This window comes from Myotis lucifugus, unplaced genomic scaffold (genome assembly GCF_000147115.1).
Source record: "Myotis lucifugus unplaced genomic scaffold, Myoluc2.0 scaffold_17, whole genome shotgun sequence".
NCBI classification, from domain to species: domain Eukaryota; kingdom Metazoa; phylum Chordata; class Mammalia; order Chiroptera; family Vespertilionidae; genus Myotis; species Myotis lucifugus.
The window spans coordinates 13,499,461-13,519,989 of record NW_005871065.1 but is presented as its reverse complement, the minus strand read 5'-3'; the positions used below and the strand labels follow the sequence as shown (position 1 = coordinate 13,519,989).

The 20,529-nt window shown below is 40.6% G+C and overlaps 1 protein-coding gene across 1 annotated transcript in view; it reads left to right on the top strand.

Moving 5' to 3' along the window:
• The window catches only part of CA8 (carbonic anhydrase 8), a 69,898-nt gene that overhangs the window by 8,788 nt on the left and 40,581 nt on the right, over nt 1-20,529 (top strand). Inside the window, exon 3 of the mRNA XM_023750899.1 lies at nt 3,942-4,066. Within this exon, the coding sequence (XP_023606667.1) occupies nt 3,942-4,066 (125 nt within the window). The remainder of the gene's footprint in view (nt 1-3,941; nt 4,067-20,529) is intronic.

Sequence of the window (20,529 nt, the reverse complement as noted above, 5' to 3'; positions counted from 1 at the left end):
TGCATGTTCTCCTAGTACCTTATGCACTTTCCCTTACTCTTCTGATGCAATTTGTGTAAACGGTTGAATCCAGCTCCATAAGCACTGAGAGGGCCCCGCCAGCACCGCAGCTGTATCCTCTCTCTGTGAACTGGGTGCTCGGTGCAGGGCATGGCGTCCATCTTGCAACGTGCGTGTTGAACTCAAAGGCAATGAGGGAGATAAGCCTTGATGGACAACAGCCTTTCAACTATCTGGCAGGTTTGTTTTCAGCGAAAGGAGAGAGAAGCTTAGATAGGTTGAGGTAAATGTATTTATATCATGTCTTTATGAGGTTCCCAAATTTTGGAGAAGGATGGTAGCCGTGACTATTACAGAGCATAGTAGCCGTGACTATTACAGAGTATTAAAGAAAATGGGTGCAGCAGCAATGACATCAGTTTATTTTATGTTTCCCTCCCCCCCACAAGTTTGTTATTCTAAGGAAATGCAGTATGTCATCAGTATGAGTTTCATTGTGAAACATTTTACTGACCTTAATGACATCACAACTAATAAACCTGCCATATGGTGACACAATATCACTCAGAAAAATTTGATAATCATAAATATAGGGGAAGTGTACACCTTTTGGTATGAGTGGTCTCCTTATTTGAAGAGAAAAGCTATACAGAGGCAGAAAAATGCCCTTAAGCGGATGTTACCAAATGGGTAAAACAGAGCTACTGTTTATTTTTAGTCTGAAAACAGTCATTCTCAGGGGATGCACAGGTAATACTTACCTGGCACCTCGTAAAATTCTGCAATCAGGATTTTGTCATTCCTTATGGCTTTGTACAGCCACGTGACTTTAGTGCGGTTTGACTTTGGAATATTCATCTGCAGCAAAAGTGAAAGGCCCCCAGCGCCTGATTCCTGGCTGCTGTGCCTCTTTGTCACCTCTCCCTGGGGACCAGGCCTGGGCAGAATGCTTCCCTTTTTTGTACTCATTGTAAAAATCCACGAGATCACGAAATGTCTCTTTTGTCAAGATCAGTATATCTTGCCTGGCTGATGTGGCTCAGTTGGAGCATTATCCTGTATACCAGAAGGTGACAGGTTCGGTTCTCTGTCAGGGCACATACCCAGTTGTGGGTTCACTTCTGGTTGGGGCGTGTGAGGGAGGCAACCTGTCGATGTTTCTTTTCTTCTCTCTCTTGCTCTCTCTCCCCCTCCTTCCCTCCCTCCCCGCCTTTCTCCCCGCTTCTTGTCTCTCTCTAAAAAAAGAATCTGTGTATCTTAAACACTTAATACAGTGTCTGGTACAATGTATGTGATGAGTGGATCCCTGTGGGCCTTGAACTTCTCCTATCAGGACAGATCTATGGAGTTTCCAGGTTTTTTCTGGTCTCCTAAAGTCACTGTCAACATCAGTTATAGCATCCATATATTTTTTTTAAATAAGAAAGTACCAGTAGACTGCTCTGTAGTGTTTCAGAAACACGTGTGTGTGTGTGTGTGTGTGTGTTGAGTGTATGCGTTAAAGAGGTTCTGGGGGAATTTTTAAAAAATCCTCTCCCATTTCACATGACTTTACAATATTTCTTTCCTTTTCCTTAGCAATGTGGAGCTGAGCCTCCTTTATGACAATTTTCACCTTTAGAAAGTAGAACGCACCCCTGTGAAGCGCTCAGGCTGTGCTCGCACATGGTGAGGGGTGTGTTCTCCAGTTCTCACGATGAGGCTGGGGTTCAGCCAGAGACTTCTTTGCTTCCCCCCTCTTTTTGATTTGGGAGGTGGGGTACACTGTGGGTAGACCGCAGGCCTCCTTCTGGGTTTTCCTTAAGACCCAGTTAGGACAGCTGTGGGGAAGGAAGAGAGAGTTTTGAGATTATTCAGAAACTGTGGCACCTGGTTGAAAAAGAAACATGTCAGCCCTTCTTCCCTCACAGCTGGGTGTTTATTGAAGATGCTCCGTGAGTCCCACTGCAGCTCTGGATATCTGTGACCCTTTGTGATCCATGTACTTAAATTTTTTTATTGTTCTGGGAAATAGAACTGCAGTTTAGAACCCTAGGCTTAAAGAACTCATTGTTCGCCTGGCCACGGTGGCTTAGTGGTTGAGTGTCAACCAGTGAACCGGGAGGTCACAGTTCGATTCCCTGTCAGGGCACATGCCTGGGTTGCGGGCTCCATCCCCAGTGTGGGGCGTGCAGGAGGCAGCCGATCAATGATTCTCTCTCATCATTGATGTTTCTCTCTTTCTCTGAAGTCAATAAAAATATATTTTTAAAAAAAGAAGTCATTGTTTTTCAGGTCATGCTTGCAGATACTAACATTTGGTTTTCCACATCCCTGTCTCACCCTGGGACGTGGGTCAGAAGGCTTGAGTTCCAGGCTCCTGGAACTTGCCGGCTGGGTGGCCAGGGCAGGCCACATTACCCCCTCTCAGCCATGTTCTTCTCTCCTGTCCCTGGGGGCGATCCCACCGACCTCTCAGATTTGTTGTGAGACTTAAGTAAGACCAGGTCTGAGGAGGAACATGAAATTGTGAAATTTAGTATCCTAAAGGCCATGCTTTCACCTCCTTCCCCCATGATGTGAGGTTTATACACTTGAAAAATTAAACCTGCTTTTTGCTATTGTAGCTCTTTTTCTTCACTGAGCTGGCAGAAAGCTTAGAAGCAAATTTGTTGGGCACTTTTAGCAAGGACTTCTGATGTTGGTTTGTGCGATCGCCTCATTTCTCCATCTGTTTTCTGCCTCTGTCTTTGTTTAACCTTTGTTCTTCTTTCTAATGTATGCTCTCTGGCTATGTTTTATGTACCTTGATCTAAGCAGCTTGAAATTCTTTTTGGAACAAGTTATGGGGTGAAGAACTGACCAAGCAAGTAAATACCTGTTGCACTAGTTTGCTTTCTTCTCCTTTGAGTTTTAGAGTTAGATAGACAACCAAGCTGTTCCTCAGGAGGGCAGTTTGGACATTGTCACTTTCTCTGCAATGGCAACCCAAGTGTCAGCGCTAACCTGTTTGAGAGACCACTTCTAGGGGAACGGGGTGAATTTTGTCAGCCTCTTGACTGAAAAATAACCTTCAATTCTTAGCTGATACCATTTAGAATGAACATTTTTTTTTTACAAGAAAAATGCAAGCAACCTTTATTTATATTGAAATAGGTAATTTATAATAAACTTTATTTCAAGTTTTTCCATATGATAATCAGGGAGTGTTTAAAGAAAGTATATTATCGCTTCAAGACAGGTTCTTGTACAAATTTATTTTTCATTACTGTTAGAGTGCCCTTCTTTGGGACAAAGTTCTGGGTCATATCCAGAAATGAGAACTAGAGACACGGCCCTATAGAATCAATGTTCATATTTTCAGTATTAATACTTTATAAATTTTATTTTGTTTGCATTGTATATGACACTGAATGGTAAATTGCTTTTTAAGAGTGATTGCATTGTTGAAAAATCTGATTGGCTTAAAAATAATTCTCTTCATAGATAATTTTATTAGCTTATAACTATTCTCTAAATTGAAAGTCTTTTGCTACAAATGGATGATCTGAAAACAAGGTTTAATTTATTGATACATCTATAGCAAGTTATTGGTTAATCTGAGACTTCAAACAGTATTTTTTGCCTCCTGATGAGTGCTAAGTTTATATCTCAGCATAACTACTGCATTGGTTTTCTTTGTCTAAAGTTAACAAAGTTAAAATGAAATGATATACATATCATTATCAAGGTATTCCAGAGTTTTTGTACTTCTGCTGTTATCTGAATGGCATTATAAGAATTTCAGCAAAACTCACATAGTGCAAATTCACAGTTGTGATGTAGTTCTCATTTTGGCTATATGAATTGAATCTGTAGAGCTCACACGAGATTTTGGCAAAACATGTCCCCAGTGTTTCTATTGCTGTGCTGATGAATATGTTTGAGATGTAATTAAATAGAATCTATTTTATTTTTTTCAGTTCTTTCGGGAGGTCCATTGCCTCAAGGGCATGAATTCGAACTGTATGAGGTTCGATTTCATTGGGGAAGAGAAAACCAGCGTGGTTCTGAGCACACAGTTAATTTCAAAGCTTTTCCCATGGAGGTAAGAATAACAGATCATCTCATAAAACTCTTATTGTTCATGGAAAGTATTCAGTGATTTACTAAAAATGGTTCAATTTAAAAGTAGATGCATAGCTTTTGAATTTTTACCAATTTACATTAAAATTAAAAAGTGTGTAATGAAATGTAAGCTTGGGGCAGCAAATGAGGCTTCCCAGGGACTTCCGTGGGCTTGGAGAGTGCACGTGGGCTGTTGGCCATAAAGGTAATCTATTCAGTAAAGCCATTAAGTTTCATCCTATTATTATTACTGTTGTAAGAATTTTGCCACCTCTGCAAATTCAGTAGGTCACTTTTGTAGATGCTCTGAATTGGTAATAAGCTGAAAATAAATAACTTTTGGAGAAACCTCAATAGTAACTAAAAGTCGAGCTTAGCGCTGATTAAAATTGGTAGGTTGGTTCTATTCACCACAAGCAATTAGAGAGATTTTTAGAAGGTCATTTTTTTAAAGAACTTCTTTCCTCATTATCTTTTTAGTCAATTCCTGTTCTTTTTCCAATATCTAGTTGAAGTAGCAATTTCTTCCTTGGGACTTGAGTTCCTTCTCGAGGCAGAATTAATTTCTCCCTGATCTTTGCTCCTGGGGTGCTTGGCAGGTTGCTGCCGTGGCACTGATCTCATGGATTGTAAAACCTTTAGTATCTAAAGCAGCGGTTCTCAACCTGTGGGTCGAGACCCTTTGGGGGGTCGAATGACCCTTTCACAGGGGTCGCCTAAGACCATCGGAAAACACATATATAATTACATATTTTTGTGATTAATCACTATGCTTTAATTATGTTCAATTTGTAACCATGAAAATACATCCTGCATATCAGATATTTACATTACGATTCATAACAGTAGCAAAATTACAGTTATGAAGTAGCAACAAAAATAATTTTATGGTCGGGGGTCACCACAACATGAGGAACTGTATTAAAGGGTCGCAGCATTAGGAAGGTTGAGAACCACTGATCTAAAGTGTCTTTCTCATTGACTGTGGGCTTCTGTTATGGACTCAATGCTTGTGTCCTCCCCTCCACCCCAAATTCATATGTGGAAACTCTATCCCACCCCAGTGTTACGGTATTAGGAGGTGGGGCCTTGGGGAGGTGGTTAGGGTTAGGGGTGGTCATGAGGGTGGAGCCTTCATGAATGGAATTCATGTCCTTGTAAGAGTCCAGAGAGCTTGCTTCTCTACTCTCTGCCTGGTGAGGGCAAGATTTGAAGACAGCTATCTACCAGCCAGACAGTGGGCCCTCACCGGGCATCAGATCTGCAGGCACCTTGATCTTGGACTTCCCAGCCTCCAGAACTGAGAAATCAATGTTTGTTGTTTAAGCCTCCAGTCCATGGTAATTTGTTACACAGGCTGAGCTAAGAAAGCTCCTGAAGAAAAAGTCTCCCCCTCCTTTCTCCTCGAATCCTTTAGTCCAGTGCCAGGAACATCAGAGACAATCCAGGCTGGTGAAAGGGAGGAGATGTCTCGGTTGGTCCCGGCCTTGTTTCTATTTCTTTTCTAAGGACCCGCAGTTCTGTCCAGGATGTAGCCCTTCAGTGGCAGGGAACAGTGTATTTTGGGGGATGCTGGAATGCCGGTCCTCCTTCTCTGTTGTTCCCAGCTGCACATCTGCTTGATCTTGTATAGCACTGCTCATGGTCAGATCCAGGCCCAGTTCCGCCTCAGTAACAAATCACTGCTGTATAATTTAATAATTTATTTATTTAAAAATATATTTTTATTGATTTCAGAGAAGAAGGAAGAGAGAGAGAGAGAAACATCAATGATGAGAGAGAATCATTGATTGATTGCCTCCTGCACACCCCTCATTGGGGATGGAGCCACAACCCAGGCATGTGCCCAGACCAGGAATCGAACTGTGACCTCCTGGTTCATAGGTTGATGCTTAACCACTGTATAATTTATATAAGGATAATTATGCCTCAAGGAATGAAGTTAGAGGAAATATTTCCCAACAATACTTGACTTATAATTTAAAAACTCCCTTTGGAAGTTCAGGATACTCCTTTCATTAAAAAAGACTCCAATCTTAAAAGTGAAATTATCAATGCTTTGAGGATAGAAGGGAAAAACTCACTGTAGTAAGTTGAAGAGAATATGTGATATATACTCTTGTGATAGCGAGGACAATAACAGCTTCTTAATGGCCTTGATGGGGAAGGTTGGGTCTTCAAATGTCACCTTTCCAGGAACTTTTTATTCTCAAAGCCCACAGACACCCTCTCACTTCTAACTGCCTTAAAACACTTCCGCCCTGTCTCTGTGGTACCTCTGGCTACTGCTCTGTCCTCACCCAGCGTGAGAAGGAAAAGTTCACACCAGATGCATCAAAGAGGAGGACATGAAATAATCCAAAACAACTAAACCTACAGGTGTGGAGGGCAGAGTGTGGGGGAGGAAAGACCGGGCCTTCAAGACGTACTCTAATAACAAAAACTTGAGGGAGAGATGCGAGTAATCAGGTAGGCAATGACTTCTGGCTGGGAATTCAGTGGCCTTGCTTGTGACACAGAGTATTCACAGTCTTGGGAAAGTTTAATTAGATTAGGTGAGTCAGTGGTGTGTGCTCTTTGCTCTGCAGTTGAATAGAATTTCCGGACCAAATGTTTAGGCTGGTCCTGCTCCTGGGTGGTGGTGGTGTAGCTGCTCCGGTCCATTAACCACAGGTAATGGTTTGTTTGGAGTGAAAATTAAGTTCTGCTAGTGAGGCTTTGTTTCTGCAGAAATATTTATATTTCACATCATGGGATTACTGACTGTAGTTTTTCCAAAATAGGTTATGAATAATATTTATATTCTTTGTTATCCCAGATTATCTCTGACCCAATCTAAGAGAGAATACATGTACCAATCATTCAGTGTTTGTTGAGTGCTGCATCCTACTGCGTGCATGAATGCTGTGGGTATGCAGAATTAGAGGAGGGGATCTGCAAGCCAGGTAGGTTTTTGGCTTGTTTGTTTTTTTAAATATATTTTTATTGACTTCAGGAAGGGAGAGGGAGAGAGAGAGAAACATCAATGATGAAAGAATCATTGGTTAGCTGTCTCATGCATGCCCCACACTAGGGATTGAGCCCAAAACCCGGCCATGTGCCCTGACTGGGAATCAAACCATGACCTCCTGGTTCGAAGGTCAGTGCTCAATCACTGAATCACATTGGCTGTGCTGCTTTTTTTTTTTTTTTAATATATTTTTATTTCAGAGAGGAAGGGAAAGGGAGAGAGAGAGATAGAAACATCAATGATGAGAGAGAATCATTGATTGGTTGCCTCCTGCACGCCCCCTGGGGGAATCAAGCCCGCAACCAGGAATCAAACCGGTGACCTCCTGGTTCCTGGGTCGACGCTCAACTGCTGAGCTACACCCGGCTGGGCTGGGCTGTTTTGTTTTGTTTTATTTTAATGGAGCCTGTGAATACCAAGCTGGGCTTTAAGGAGGAGAGGGCTCACAGGGTGTGCTGAAGGAGAGGAGAGAAGGACTCCACATAGAATTTCCAGGATGGAATGAGATGGCTTATGTGGAGACGGGTAGATAACTTCCTGAACTGCAACAAGGCTACAGGACAGCTGTGTGTGGGGACCAGGTACCCTTTGGGGTACATGATTAAATGAATTTAGGACACTTTTCATATTTTATTTACATTTTAGGACTAACTTTAATCTCTAAATCACATATCAATCCATATTTCCTTTTTGTTGATTTCACTTAAACTTCAATGGATGGTTTATTAAATAAACACTATAAATAAATACTTTCTAGTTTATTACATGTAACAGGAATGGCTTTTAACAGAAATTCATCAACCTCCTTCTTGGTTTTTTAAAGTTATAAATACAGATGTAAAAACAATCTTGAGTATATTTTGTTACTACTAGAAGCCAGCACCCACATCGCTTCAAAAAGTAACACCATTTGTGACATTAGGCATTGAAACTCTGGCTCTTTCATTAAGCAAGATGGATAAAGAATGCCATTTTTGTTTTTCCTTAAGATTTTTATTTTTCAGAAACACATTTTTCTTGCCAGGCTTTCATCTTGTAAACCTGACTTCTGTTGTGAATACTCAAGGTTTATGCTTAATGGCCGTGCCTTAATAAGGAAAAACATAGTGCAGCATTTTTCTTCCTATTACCTGAAAATGTAATTTTACTTAATGTGTTGAGGTTTTGCATTATGAAATTTAATCAAGACAGCCACGTGAGTAGAATAGAATGTTGTTGGTTTAAGATAAGTTTGAGATCCCATCAAATTAATTTCTGTATGTTTTCCTGGTGGCTATGGAAGCTTCATATTTTCTTCAACGTCATTAAATGTCTTTGCTTTTGAAATCCAACCATCAATACTATGTGAATATGCATTTAGCTCTTTTGCTAACACTGGTATGCTCTGTACATCCACCATCTCACTAGAATTATTCCATTCTTACTGATATTTGCTGCAAATCTAACTGATGGGAGAACTTCTAGGTATTTAGGCTCACATTCAACTTTCAGGCTATATATTCTGTTTTCATCATTTGCTTTTTCAAGGTAGCCTAATTCTGTGGTCTGTGTAACTCTTGCTAAATTGTGATTACTCTTTACATATGAGCAGCTACTTTCATACTTCTGTGGGACAGTACTTCCCACGCATTTAGATTTTATGCTGGATTAGTAAATTTTTTAAATTTTTATTTTCAATTACAGTTGACATTCAGTGTTAGACATTTATATAATTTATGAAGAACCCCGCCCCCCCATAAGTCTAATACCCACCTGGCACCATACATGGTCATTACAATATTACTGACTACTTTGTAACTACTGATTGATATTTTTGAATCACTTCACCTTTTTTTACCCAGGCCCGGCTCAGTAAAATAAAAAAATAAAATTAGTGGATTGGGAGATCACGGCCAAATTTTATTTTTCCAAATAAAACATTACTAACTTTCTGCTCTCCCCATCATTCTTTTAAGAGAGGATCTTTACTTCAATAGCTAAATGTAGGAAGGATATGGTCTGAGAATAATAAACATGGACATGTAAATTTAATAGTTTGAGCGTTTAGAAAACTCACTGCCTTATTTCTGTTTGTCTCATTTCACTTCACATGAGCGATAGTTTTGTCAGGATGGGCACTGGTCCTTCCCACAGGCCAGCAGGAGAGCATGTTTGGTGGGCCTGACTTCCTTGCCCTTTGGACCTAATAAAAGTTTATGGTTGGAGAGTAAATTACCAACAAAGAGGCACAGCATATTGTAGGTGAAACGCTTACCGTAATTTGTATTTAAAGTGCAGCTATTGCTTTGTGTACTCTGAAAGGGCTGTGATAATTGAGCTAGCCACATACCAGCTGGTTATGGAAAGTTGAGTGCATTAGGAAGTAGAAAGAAGAAAATGAATTTCATTGTGGAGAGCAAGATTCTTTAATTGTGAAGAGTCCAGGTCTTGGTTGCAAAATAGGCCAAAAATAATTCCGAAGAAAATGTCTCATAGCGTAGTGCCAGTCCTGTATGTTACCCACCGCCCTTAGCGTTCCAGGTCTCCAGGTATCTTACTTTTCTTCTTTGCTTTTCAGGCATATATAGTGCTTACCATTTACATGTTCTTTTAGTGAGAATGACCTGGCCTTGTGGGTTGCTGCCTCCCAAGTCATTTGCGCATGCTCGTTTATTGTACTGCGCTGAGAAAATGCCAGGAAGAGTTTGCTTGTTTCACAGTGAAATGTTGGTCTTTTCAAGCTATTTCACTTCCTTAGAGATCTCAGTAGAGCTTCATGTTTGTGAATTTCCTCCAAAACAGAGACTCCCATTGACTTTCCAAAGGAATGTAAGAGGGTGACTTTAGTGAGACAGGACATGGGAGGATTAGATACATGAGATATATAATTAAGTGTAATAGTCTTTGTAATACTTTAAGCAATAAAACAAAACTTAAAAGAAAAAGAATTTATTTTTAAAAGGAACTTTAGAGATCAGCTGGTCCAGTAACGTAGGAGAAATCTGAGGCTCCAAAGGATCACAGGGCAACTTAGAGGAAACCATAATGTATGGCCTGGGTGAAGAAAGGTCTACTAGTATTTTGGTTAATTAAATATTTCATTTAAGAAAGAATCATCCAGGGGGGCAAAAGGGAGACATACTATCAGCAATAAAGAAGTGAAAGAATTACCCTTTATTACTCCTCTTTTCTTAATGGCATAGATGGAAAGAGACAACACAACAGTCTTCATCCCTGTGAGGAGCTTTTATGTACGCGCACCCCCATTCAGAGGCTGGTGCCTTTCAGCCTTGCAAAGGACCACGGTAGTGCAGCTGTAACATCATGCCCGGGACCACTGTAGTGCATCTGTGGCCTCATGCCCGGGACCACTGTAGTGCAGCTGTAACATCATGCCTGGGACCACTGTAGGGCAGCTGTGGCCTCATGCCCAGGACCACGGTAGTGCAGCTGTGGCCTCATGCCTAAGACCACTGTAGTGCAGCTATGAAGACAAAAGTCAGAGTGGCTTTATGAAGGTATGGGATGCTGGATTGCAAAGGTAGGACCCTTGCTGTGCCCTGAGAACTAGGCTGGGTTTACTGGACCATCTAGTCCCACCCACCTTGCTGAGTGACACCTGGAAATGGCAGGTCACATGAGACCTGTGAGCTGAGTTCTGCTCTAGGGAGTGTTTTTTTCACCTTCTAGAGCCGATTCTTACTAGGAAAATTTTATTTGCAATGATTGCTAATACTTTGGATTGAGGTTGCTTTATGTGCAAAAAAGAAAGCTTGCATGAAGAGGAGTTAAGACTGATATGAAAGGAAATAATTTGAATTTGAATGTTCAGCTTCTTTGGGAAATTTTATTATTTTGACCAGAAAAAGCATCTAGTCTCTAAATATAATGACTTTTATGATTATTGTTACTTTATATTCTGGAATCTTCCATAGGGCTAGCAGCCTGAGCCTCATGGATAAACAAGAATTAGATTGTGCTATGGCCTCTTCAGTGGTCTAACTGCAAAACTCCTTCTTACGTATATATTTTTTAAAATGTATTTTTATTGATTTCAGAGGGAGGGAGAGCTAGAAACATCAACGTTGAGAGAGAACCATTGATCGGCTGCCTCCTGCATGCCCCACACTGGGGATTGAGCCCGCTACCTGGGCATGTGCCCTTGACTGGAATCAGACCCGGGACCCTTCAGTCTGAAGGCTGACGCTCTATCCACTGAGCCAAACCAGCTGGGGCCTCCCTCTTACTTCTTAATAAAAACAAAAACAAATTTACGTTTCCTGAATTCTGATGAACACTTGCATTTTTACTCTGTAAAAATCATGTTCCTGCTTTGATTTAGCATGTTAATTTTCTGCATTTATTAAAATGTATTTAGTGCAGAAACCTCACAGTTTACTGAAGGAAAATAAATTATAATGTTGAGCAAACAGAAATGTTCTTTTAGATGTTCCACATGATGTGGCAGTCTGCCGTTCCCACTTCGAAAAAGAAGTGTATAAGGTCAACTTGACCTTTGAGTGGTCAATTTGAACCTACCTTTGATTTTATATTTGTAAGTATTTTTTTAGTATTGTCATTGTTTGAAGTTTATAAAAGGTCTCTTAGCAAAGTAAATTTGAAAGAAGCATTTATATTGTAGCTGAGTTTACTATGTAAGGCAAATTTATAGAAAATAACAAGTTAGTTCTTATAAATGAATATGATATGTAGTTAATTTATAAGTACTTATAGACTTGCTGCTGATAAAAAATTAAATTGGGTTCTAACAGATCTGTTTTACTGTAAAATATATCTCTTAATATACCTTTGGATAAAAAATGCTCTGATTTAAATATATAATCTATAATTAAGTGGCCAACTTTAAAAGAATTAATTTCCATTCATTCATCCATTGTGTGCCCATCTGTCTATCCATCCATCCATCCATCCATCCATCCACCCTTCCTTCCTTCCATCCATCATTCATCCATCCATCCATCTGATCAGCAAATATTTCTTGGGAACCTACTGGTCAGGATTTGGACTAAGTGATAGGAATACAACAATGAGTGCAATGCACAACTGACTCATGGGTGTTTATTAAATTGGAGGAGTCCAAATGCAGTGTAAATGATTTGTCTCCATCCCCTTTCTCTTAATGAGTGTTTAGAAGATATAATTAAGTGTATCTGTGGAATTTAAAGGGCTTCATCCCCTCCACCCACCCTGTATAGTGTACAAATTCCACCATTAGAAGCCAATTAGAAGATTTTTTTGAGACACATATTAGAAAGCAAATATGTTGCTCTTTGAGATGTAAATGATTGTCAACCAAACAAATATTTATCAACTAGTATGTGAAAGGCTCTGTGCTAGGTGTAACCTTGTTATAGGTAGTTGTGGAATGGAGGAGAAAGTTCGAATCTCTTTTTTAAAACCCCTACTCTCCACTTTAGCTGAATATAATTTTCTATAGGTTTAGTCAATATGACATTTCCTGGACATTTTTCCTGACACACCTTTTTATTATTATTATGCATGCATGTGCAGTAGAAATTATATTAACAGCTTTTTTTTTGTAGCAAAAATCAAATAAATATTTTCTGTGTAAGATAGTTGGGTAAAACCTCTGATTGAATGGAAAGATGTTAAACAGTTTTTAACTCCATAAGATCTTCACAGGTATAAAAACTGTATATGTTTTTTTTTAAAGTCTTCATAGATGAAGGCCACCTTTTTTTTTTTTTTTAAATATATTTTATTGATTTTTCACAGAGAGGAAGGGAGAGAGATAGAGAGTTAGAAACATCGATGAGAGAGAAACATCGATCAGCTGCCTCCTGCACATCTCCCACTGGGGATGTGCCCGCAACCCAGGTACATGCCCTTGACCGGAATCGAACCCGGGACCCTTGAGTCCGCAGGCTGACGCTCTATCCACTGAGCCAAACCGGCCTCGGCAGGGCCACCTTTTTTTAAAAAAATATATTTTATTGATTTTCTACAGAGAGGAAGGGAGAGGGATAGAGAGTTAGAAACATCGATGAGGGAGAAACATCGATTCAGCTGCCTCTTGCACGCCCCCTACTGGGGATGTGCCTGCAACCCAGGTACATGCCCCTGACCAGAATCGAACCTGGGACCCTTCAGTCCTCAGGCCGACGCTCTTTCCGCTGAACCAAACCAGCTAGGGGTATATATGTTTTTCTGTTTGTTTAATGTTGTATTTATGAATGGCAGCTGACAATGTCACAGTGATGTTAGTAAGATCATTTTGCCCTGGTCACTGCTTTGCTGTGCTTTGAATACATTCATTTCTTTTATCTTCTTAGGGCTGCACACAGCAAAAACTCACCATGGAATTCTAGCACAACATACCATGAGTCCTAGGGGAAATTGGACCTTTGGTGCCAGGGTTCCCTAGGAGGCAGCCCGCTCTGGCGATGTAAATGCTCGGTTAGGGAGAGCTACAGCCTGAGTCCAGTTCACCACCGTGTTTGCTGTCTGACTTCTGGGTAGCTGTTTAACCTCCATTCCTTCACTGGTACAAAAGGATCAGGCAATTGTACCCACCCTTAGGAAACTTAGGGAGAGGCTGGAAAAATTAATGATGTATTGGAGGCACCATACATTGAATAATAGGGTGGTAGAGAATATTGTTATTGAACATAATCCGATATTCACTTAAAGTACCTTCTGAAAGCATTTTAAGTACATAATTAGCTGTATTGGATGTAAATATTGTAACTTGGTACAGTATAGCTGTGGTCTTTTTTAAGAAGCCTTGCAATGAAGAGCAGGTTTTAAACTGTTGACTATAAACATTAAGTGTAGAAGGAAGGCCTTTCTGCCTGTAAGACCTGACAAATGAAAGATGGATCTTTTATCATCAATTAATGCATTCACTTGGGGACCCTAAGGCAAGAACATTCTCTGAACCCAGCTTAATGAATCGCTGAGCGCTCTGGGTGAGAGAGCTCATTCTGTGGAACCAGTTTATTTGGTTTCAGAGTTAATGTGTTTCCCATGAATACTCCTTGGTGAGTTCTGTAAGCTGGTGAGTTCTCTGTGGAGCTCCCATAAAGAGGTCCCTTCTCCCCAGCTCCAGTTCTGAACAAATCAAGAGAAGAGGGCATTGTGAGGGTCATCAGATGGTTAACAAAATTTCACCTCGATTGTGGATGGAACAACATTGGAGACATAGCTTAGTGTGGACGGAAAGAAAGGGCCTGCCCACTAGGTTATAGCCTGGGAAGGCGGGCGGGTGGGGGGTGAGTGAGGTTCTAGGTAGGGTTTATTAGCTCGCTCTCTAAGGGTAGCTCACATTTCAAAAGAGGGAGAAAAATAGGGAGGAGTGAGTAGAGCGGAAGGTCAGCCTTGTTTAGGGAAAATCCCTCTACAGGCATCAAGAAAACAGGGAAGAGGCATTTCCTGTTAGTAAGACCAACTATTCCAAATTCTCCCACTTTACTACTCTATGGCCCTAGACCAGGGGTGGGCAAACTTTTTGACTCGAGGGCCACAATGGGTTCTTAAACTGGACCGGAGGGCCGGAACAAAAGCATGGATGGAGTGTTTGTGTGAACTAATATAAATTCAAAGAAAACATCATTACATAAAAGGGTACGGTCTTTTTTTTTTTTTTTTTTTTTAGTTTTATTCATTTCAAACGGGCCGGATCCGGCCCGCGGGCCGTAGTTTGCCCACGGCTGCCCTAGACACTAGCGAGAGAGCAGCCTCATCTGGGAATCAGTGAAGGAATTCCCATTTCCTTTTATTGCAGGTTTGTTCACTTTAACCATCTGGGACCTTGTTCCTTTTTGCTTGCTGCTCCATTGTACCTGGGATAGTCATATGGTTGCCCACATTCTGGAAAGAGTTGGGGGTGGAGCGAGCAAGGACTTTGAAGCATGTGTAGGATTTTAATTTTTTTCTTTCTAATTTACTTGGGTGAGGTTTTGCCCAATTCACCATTGAAGCTTGGGCCAATCATTGTTTAAACCAAAGGCTTGACGCAGGGTGGTTTATAGATGTTTCATTTTTCAAAAACTGACCTGGGTCCAGGGCTTACATCATTAATCCTATTCCAAATTTGGGTTGTACAGAGTTGGAAATATTTTGCAATAATTTAAAAAAACACACGAATGTTACTTATCTACCTTGTTATGGAGAACAAATATTATAGATTTTTATCAGCAGGCATTGTTCCTAATTAACTTAACCCTGGCATGCTTCAACTGTGTTCCCAATCTGGCTGGTTTCTAAGCGGTCTACTAGTAGAGCTTGGCTATACTAAAGAGCTTGACTGCAATGGCTTGGGTCGTAGTGGGATAAAGTCTACACCGTCAGTAATTGGGTTACCTTTTCCTCAGCTGAGCTCCGTGGGCTACTGCTTCCCGTGTCGCTCTTTCTCCTCTAGAGACCGTTTTCCCCAGGAGCAAGGGAACAGAAAGATACTGTTGAGTTTTGAGTCTGTCAAGAAGGCAAGATGGTGAAGTGGTTCAGTTAACAAACATTTGCTAAGTGTCTGTATTTAAAGGCAAACCCCAAGAGAAATATAAAATGCGAGAAAACAGTATTTGTTTTTAATGATTCCTCAGTCGGGTTGAAAGAAGTGGAATTAAGATACAACCATGTGAAAAGATAGCAATTGGAGGGTGAAATGATTGTTCCTTCCCACGATGGGCCCATGTTACTTTTCAGCAGACAAGTCCTATCCAGTCAGTGAACCCGATGGCTCCCACAAATTTCTGTATTTTAAAAATGAAAGACAGTGGCAGTGATCTAAAAGATATGGACTGCGAAAGGAACAAATGAAGGTGCATCCAATGACATGGATATTTATTTTGAATTTGGTGTGGAAACCATATTTTTACAAGTAACACAGACTTTTACTTAAGAGCATTAGAATTTGTGTGTGGGCATTATTGATCTGGGTGAGCTAAAAATCTCTGGACAATTAGACTTTTTTCTTCTTGACTCTAGTTAAATTTGAGCCCTCTTTATAGGAAGAATTATCCTTGGTTGTTTGAGTCTAATGATAAAAACATGTAAGTCCCATTTCTTATTGAATAAATATTGAATCTTGTGGGAACAGAGATTTGAGAGAATGGCAGATAATTTTGCCTTTCTCTCACCGGCACTCTTTTTGGGGGGCAGGTAAGTTTGGGGAAGATAATTGGACTGACCAGCTGCTATAATATCTTTTGGAATAATTTCCAGTAAGTATGTACATAATGTTATTCTTGTGAAAAATGAATGGATATTTTGAGCAGGAGGCTTGGGGGAACTTGTGTTGTTCAGTGACATGGGGATGCCAGGAGAGAGGGAATTGTAGGAAATATGTCAAGGTCAACCATAGTCATGTTGAATTTGAGATTGGTTGAGATTTTTATGTAAATTAGCTGAAAGATAAATCGTAGGGGCTGAGGAGAGGTCTAACATTCCCATAAGCTCTTGGCTTTCTGATATATAAATGCACTTGGGACTCTGTTCCCATGGAGGAAAGGGGAGGAACTGTGTGGTGAGTGGAAGTCAACTGTGTCTGCTGAGAAAAGGAACATCCAGTTACACCAATTAGATGCCTATCTGAAAAAGTGACTTTTTTGCACCACTAGATATCTCTTCTGCAGTTATTTTGAAAACCTACCAGATCTTTTAGTTTCAGGACAGCTTAATAAATAAATATTTTCTAATTGTGATTATGTTTTCTCATTTTAAAATGCATTTTTGTAACATTATATTTTTATTGCGCTTGCCATTCTAGACTAAATGTCCACCTTGTGCAGTATAGTTAGTCTCATTGAAAGTGTGCTATGAAGTGTTCATTAATAAGGTGTTACCATTTTCCCACAGAAACATGTTTTCATTAAACTTCCAAGTTAATTGAAATATTTAATACTATATAAAAGCAAAGGTGATAAAATAACTTTATGTCTCTTTAATAATTTTAGAGAGCAAAACTATCTTCTAAGTTATGTTATTTTAGAGCAAGGAAGGCTCTGGTTTTTCTATGGGCCCATCTCAATGAGTACATCCTATAGAATAAAAGCCGAATATGCTAAGTGTCCAGTCGACCAGTCAAAGTGTAATATGCTAATGATATGCTAAGGCAGCTCAACCGCTCACTGTGACATGCACTGACCACCAGGGGGCAGACGCTCCAACTGGTAGGTTAGCTTGCTGCTGGGGTTTGGCCCATCCAGACTGAGCAAGAGGGGCTGGACATGACAACACACTTCAGTTTTGTACAGCTCCCAATGAGCCCTCCCGTGGTCCCTCCCTGGCTGGCCAACTTCTCACGTCTCTCCTTGGCCTGCACCAGTAGGGTCCCTTAGCCTGGCCTGCGCCCTTTCGTAATCCGGGACTCCTTAGGGGATGTTGGAGAGCTGGTTTCACTGATCACACAGGGGGAGCGCTGCTCAGCGAGAAGCCGGGCTCATGGCTGGCGAGTGACCGTAGCAGTGGTGGCAGGAACCTCTCCGCAGCAGCGCTAAGGATGTCCCCCGAGGGTTTCTGGACTGCGAGAGGGGCACAGGCCAGGCTGAGAGACCCCCCTCCCCTCTAGTTTGTACAAAATAAATATGCTATTTATAGTAAAAACTATTAGAAAACAGCAATTTTGTTCCTATTTACACGAATTTCCTTAGGTTTTGGGAGGATGGTTTGGATGGCTAAAATAATAAAGGTGTGAGCAATGCAGTATATGTGCTAGTTAGACAATGTGACTACTCAGACCAGACAAAGGAGAGTGTTACGAAGCAAACTCTAGCCAGTTCGGGAGAGGCAGGCCCAGTGGTAGGCAAGATTGTGTGGAAGTGAAGTCCTTATTCTCTAATGGGTGCTCCTATATCTGCCTTTGGAACATTTAAGGCACTTTCATCGTTGATGATGATACATTTTGGGTTATGTACAATGTGTAATCATCATGTTTTAGAGTGTTTTCCCCCGTGTCATTGTGAGCTGTACAAAACTGAAGTGTGCTGTCATACAAACAGATTCAGTTTCCATCTGAATTGTGCTTTTTCTGGTTCACACCCATTGATGCCTTTCCTGTTCCTAGTTGACCTTTTTTTTACCCGAGCTGTTTTGGTACAAGTTCCACCTCAATCAACGAGAGTGATCCTTTACCTTGTCACAGCATGGAAAAAAACGTGGACTCTGTGTTTAAGGTCAATGGTAGGTGAAAATCCAGTTTTCTAAAATGTCTTTTTAAATTATTTGGTTCATATTTGGTCCCTTGTAGCACTGCTCCCATGTTAGCAGGAAAGTCTTACACAAATCTCCAGGAAGCCTAGTCTTCTTTAATTAGCACTAGAAGTGATGTGGTTTATTGTGAGTTTGCTGAAGAATTGTTCTTTGTGCAACAAATAAGTTGCGTTAGTTTGTTATTTTCAAGTACATTACCAAATTTATATAAATAAGAAAGTACTTTGTGGGGAAAGTATAGGTGTAGATTTTTAAAAATCTTTTCCTAAGGACATGTTTATTGATTTTAGAGAGAGAGGAAGGGAAGGGGAGAAGAAGGGAGGGTGTGGGGGGAGGGAAGTAGGGAGGGAGGGAAGGAGGGAGGGAGGGGGAGAGGGAGAAAGAAGAGAAGAAACATTAATGTGAGAGAGAAATATTGAACAGTTGCCTCCCATAGGTGCCCTAACCGGGAATAGAACCCATGACCTTTTGGTGTATGGGAAGACACTCCTACTAACTGAGCCACCCAGCCAGAGCACAGGTATAGGTTTTTACAGAGCTTTTTGTCTGTAAGATTAGGACAGCCCTCTTCTGTAGTCATCTAATGTAGATGGGGAAATTCCTCCATTCCATGGGGAATGTTTTGATGAAATTTGGTTACATATGTCTGTATGTATACATTTATTTGTTTAGCTTGTCAAAGTCCATTCTCCTCACAATATTTTGAGGATACAATATTTATATTGTTGGAATTTATATTGTTTTATGTCCCTTGCATTATCTCATGGCCATAATGCAAGATGCATTTTACTGCAATCCTCAGGGACTTGTGGGGAGAGAGTTAACACTTATGAAGACAATCTATGTGCCAAGCACATGCCATATCTTATTTAATCACTAAAATATTCCTTAGAGGTAGATGTTATGTCTGTTTTTCAGCTGAATAATCAGTTCAAGAGGTGTTAAATTAGTTGCCTAAGGTGAGACTCGAGCTAGCTACTGTTCTCTTCTCTCTACAATATGTACCTTCTCATATTTCTAATAAAATTGTTCTGATTTTTACTCTAGATAATTGCAAAAAAAAGTGAAAGCCTGTGAGTATTCTGTGCTACCAGTGAGGATTAAAATGTTTTTTTTCCTTTGACATTTTCAGATACGTGCATTTTATTGTAAATTGTAACATTTTGAATATTTTTGTTCCTGAAAATTAGGTTAGTAGGCAGTGTCTTCAGTGTATAAAGCTGGGAATGCGAGAAATGAAACAGTGCTGAATTTTAAATCCAATCAAAATTGTTTTATATGCATTTTGATTACTAAACAGAGCTTATTATTATAATGGTTATCACAAACTTACCTGAAACAGTCAATACATAATAAATCAAAATTGCCACACTTTTAAAGATCACAGAAAGACATATTTTTTAGTGCATTGCCTTTTAAGGAGTTTCGACTATACCCTGTGGACTGTAGAAAGCCCTGGATGAACTGTCCCAGGAGGGTGGCAAGGTCAGCCTTGCCACTGTTGTAACTGTTAGGTGGAGAATGAATTTGAAAAGCCAACTTTGGAGGCATGGAGATGAGTTAAGAGATCTGGGTTGTGATTCTAGTAATAGATTATCTATTTGTAAACTAAGGAATTGCTCATGGGAATTAGCTAAGCAGGTGGATTTGGGAGATTTTAAGAAGGCAGGAAAAGGCAGGACATAGGTCTTAGTGATGAAGAGATTTCTGGCTTGGGTCCATTAGCAGAGCAAGGAGTAAAGAGGGAGACATAGGTCTGAGGGGTGGTGGAGGGACTTCAGTTATGCTAGTCCCTTCAGTTAGGGACTTGGCTAACTTTAAAATATTTCAGTAGGCACTTTAGTAAAGGGATCGAGACTCGGGATAAAGATTTTGGTTAAAGATGTTCATTTTGTAATTATAGGCTTCTAGATGACAATTGAAGACATGGGGGTAGATAAGATGACCCAATAGGAATATGCTGATTGAGAAGAGAAGAGGTGAGAGAATGGAGCCCTGACAGAACCACCATTTGGGGGGTGTCCAGGGAAAGAAACCAGTAAAGAAGCCCAAGATGAAAGGGCTGTTGAGGGAAAACCTGGGGAGTGTGCTGCCATGGAACCCACGAGAAGGGAGTGGTTCGAGAAGAACAGGCAGAGGTTTCCGATGCTGTAGTCAGGAAGACTGAAAGGTGTAATATAGCAGCAGGAGGTTCCTGGTGATCTTGGGGAGTGCTGAGGATGAGAGAGACATTTCAGTGAACGTGGAGGAAAAGGGAGGGAGGA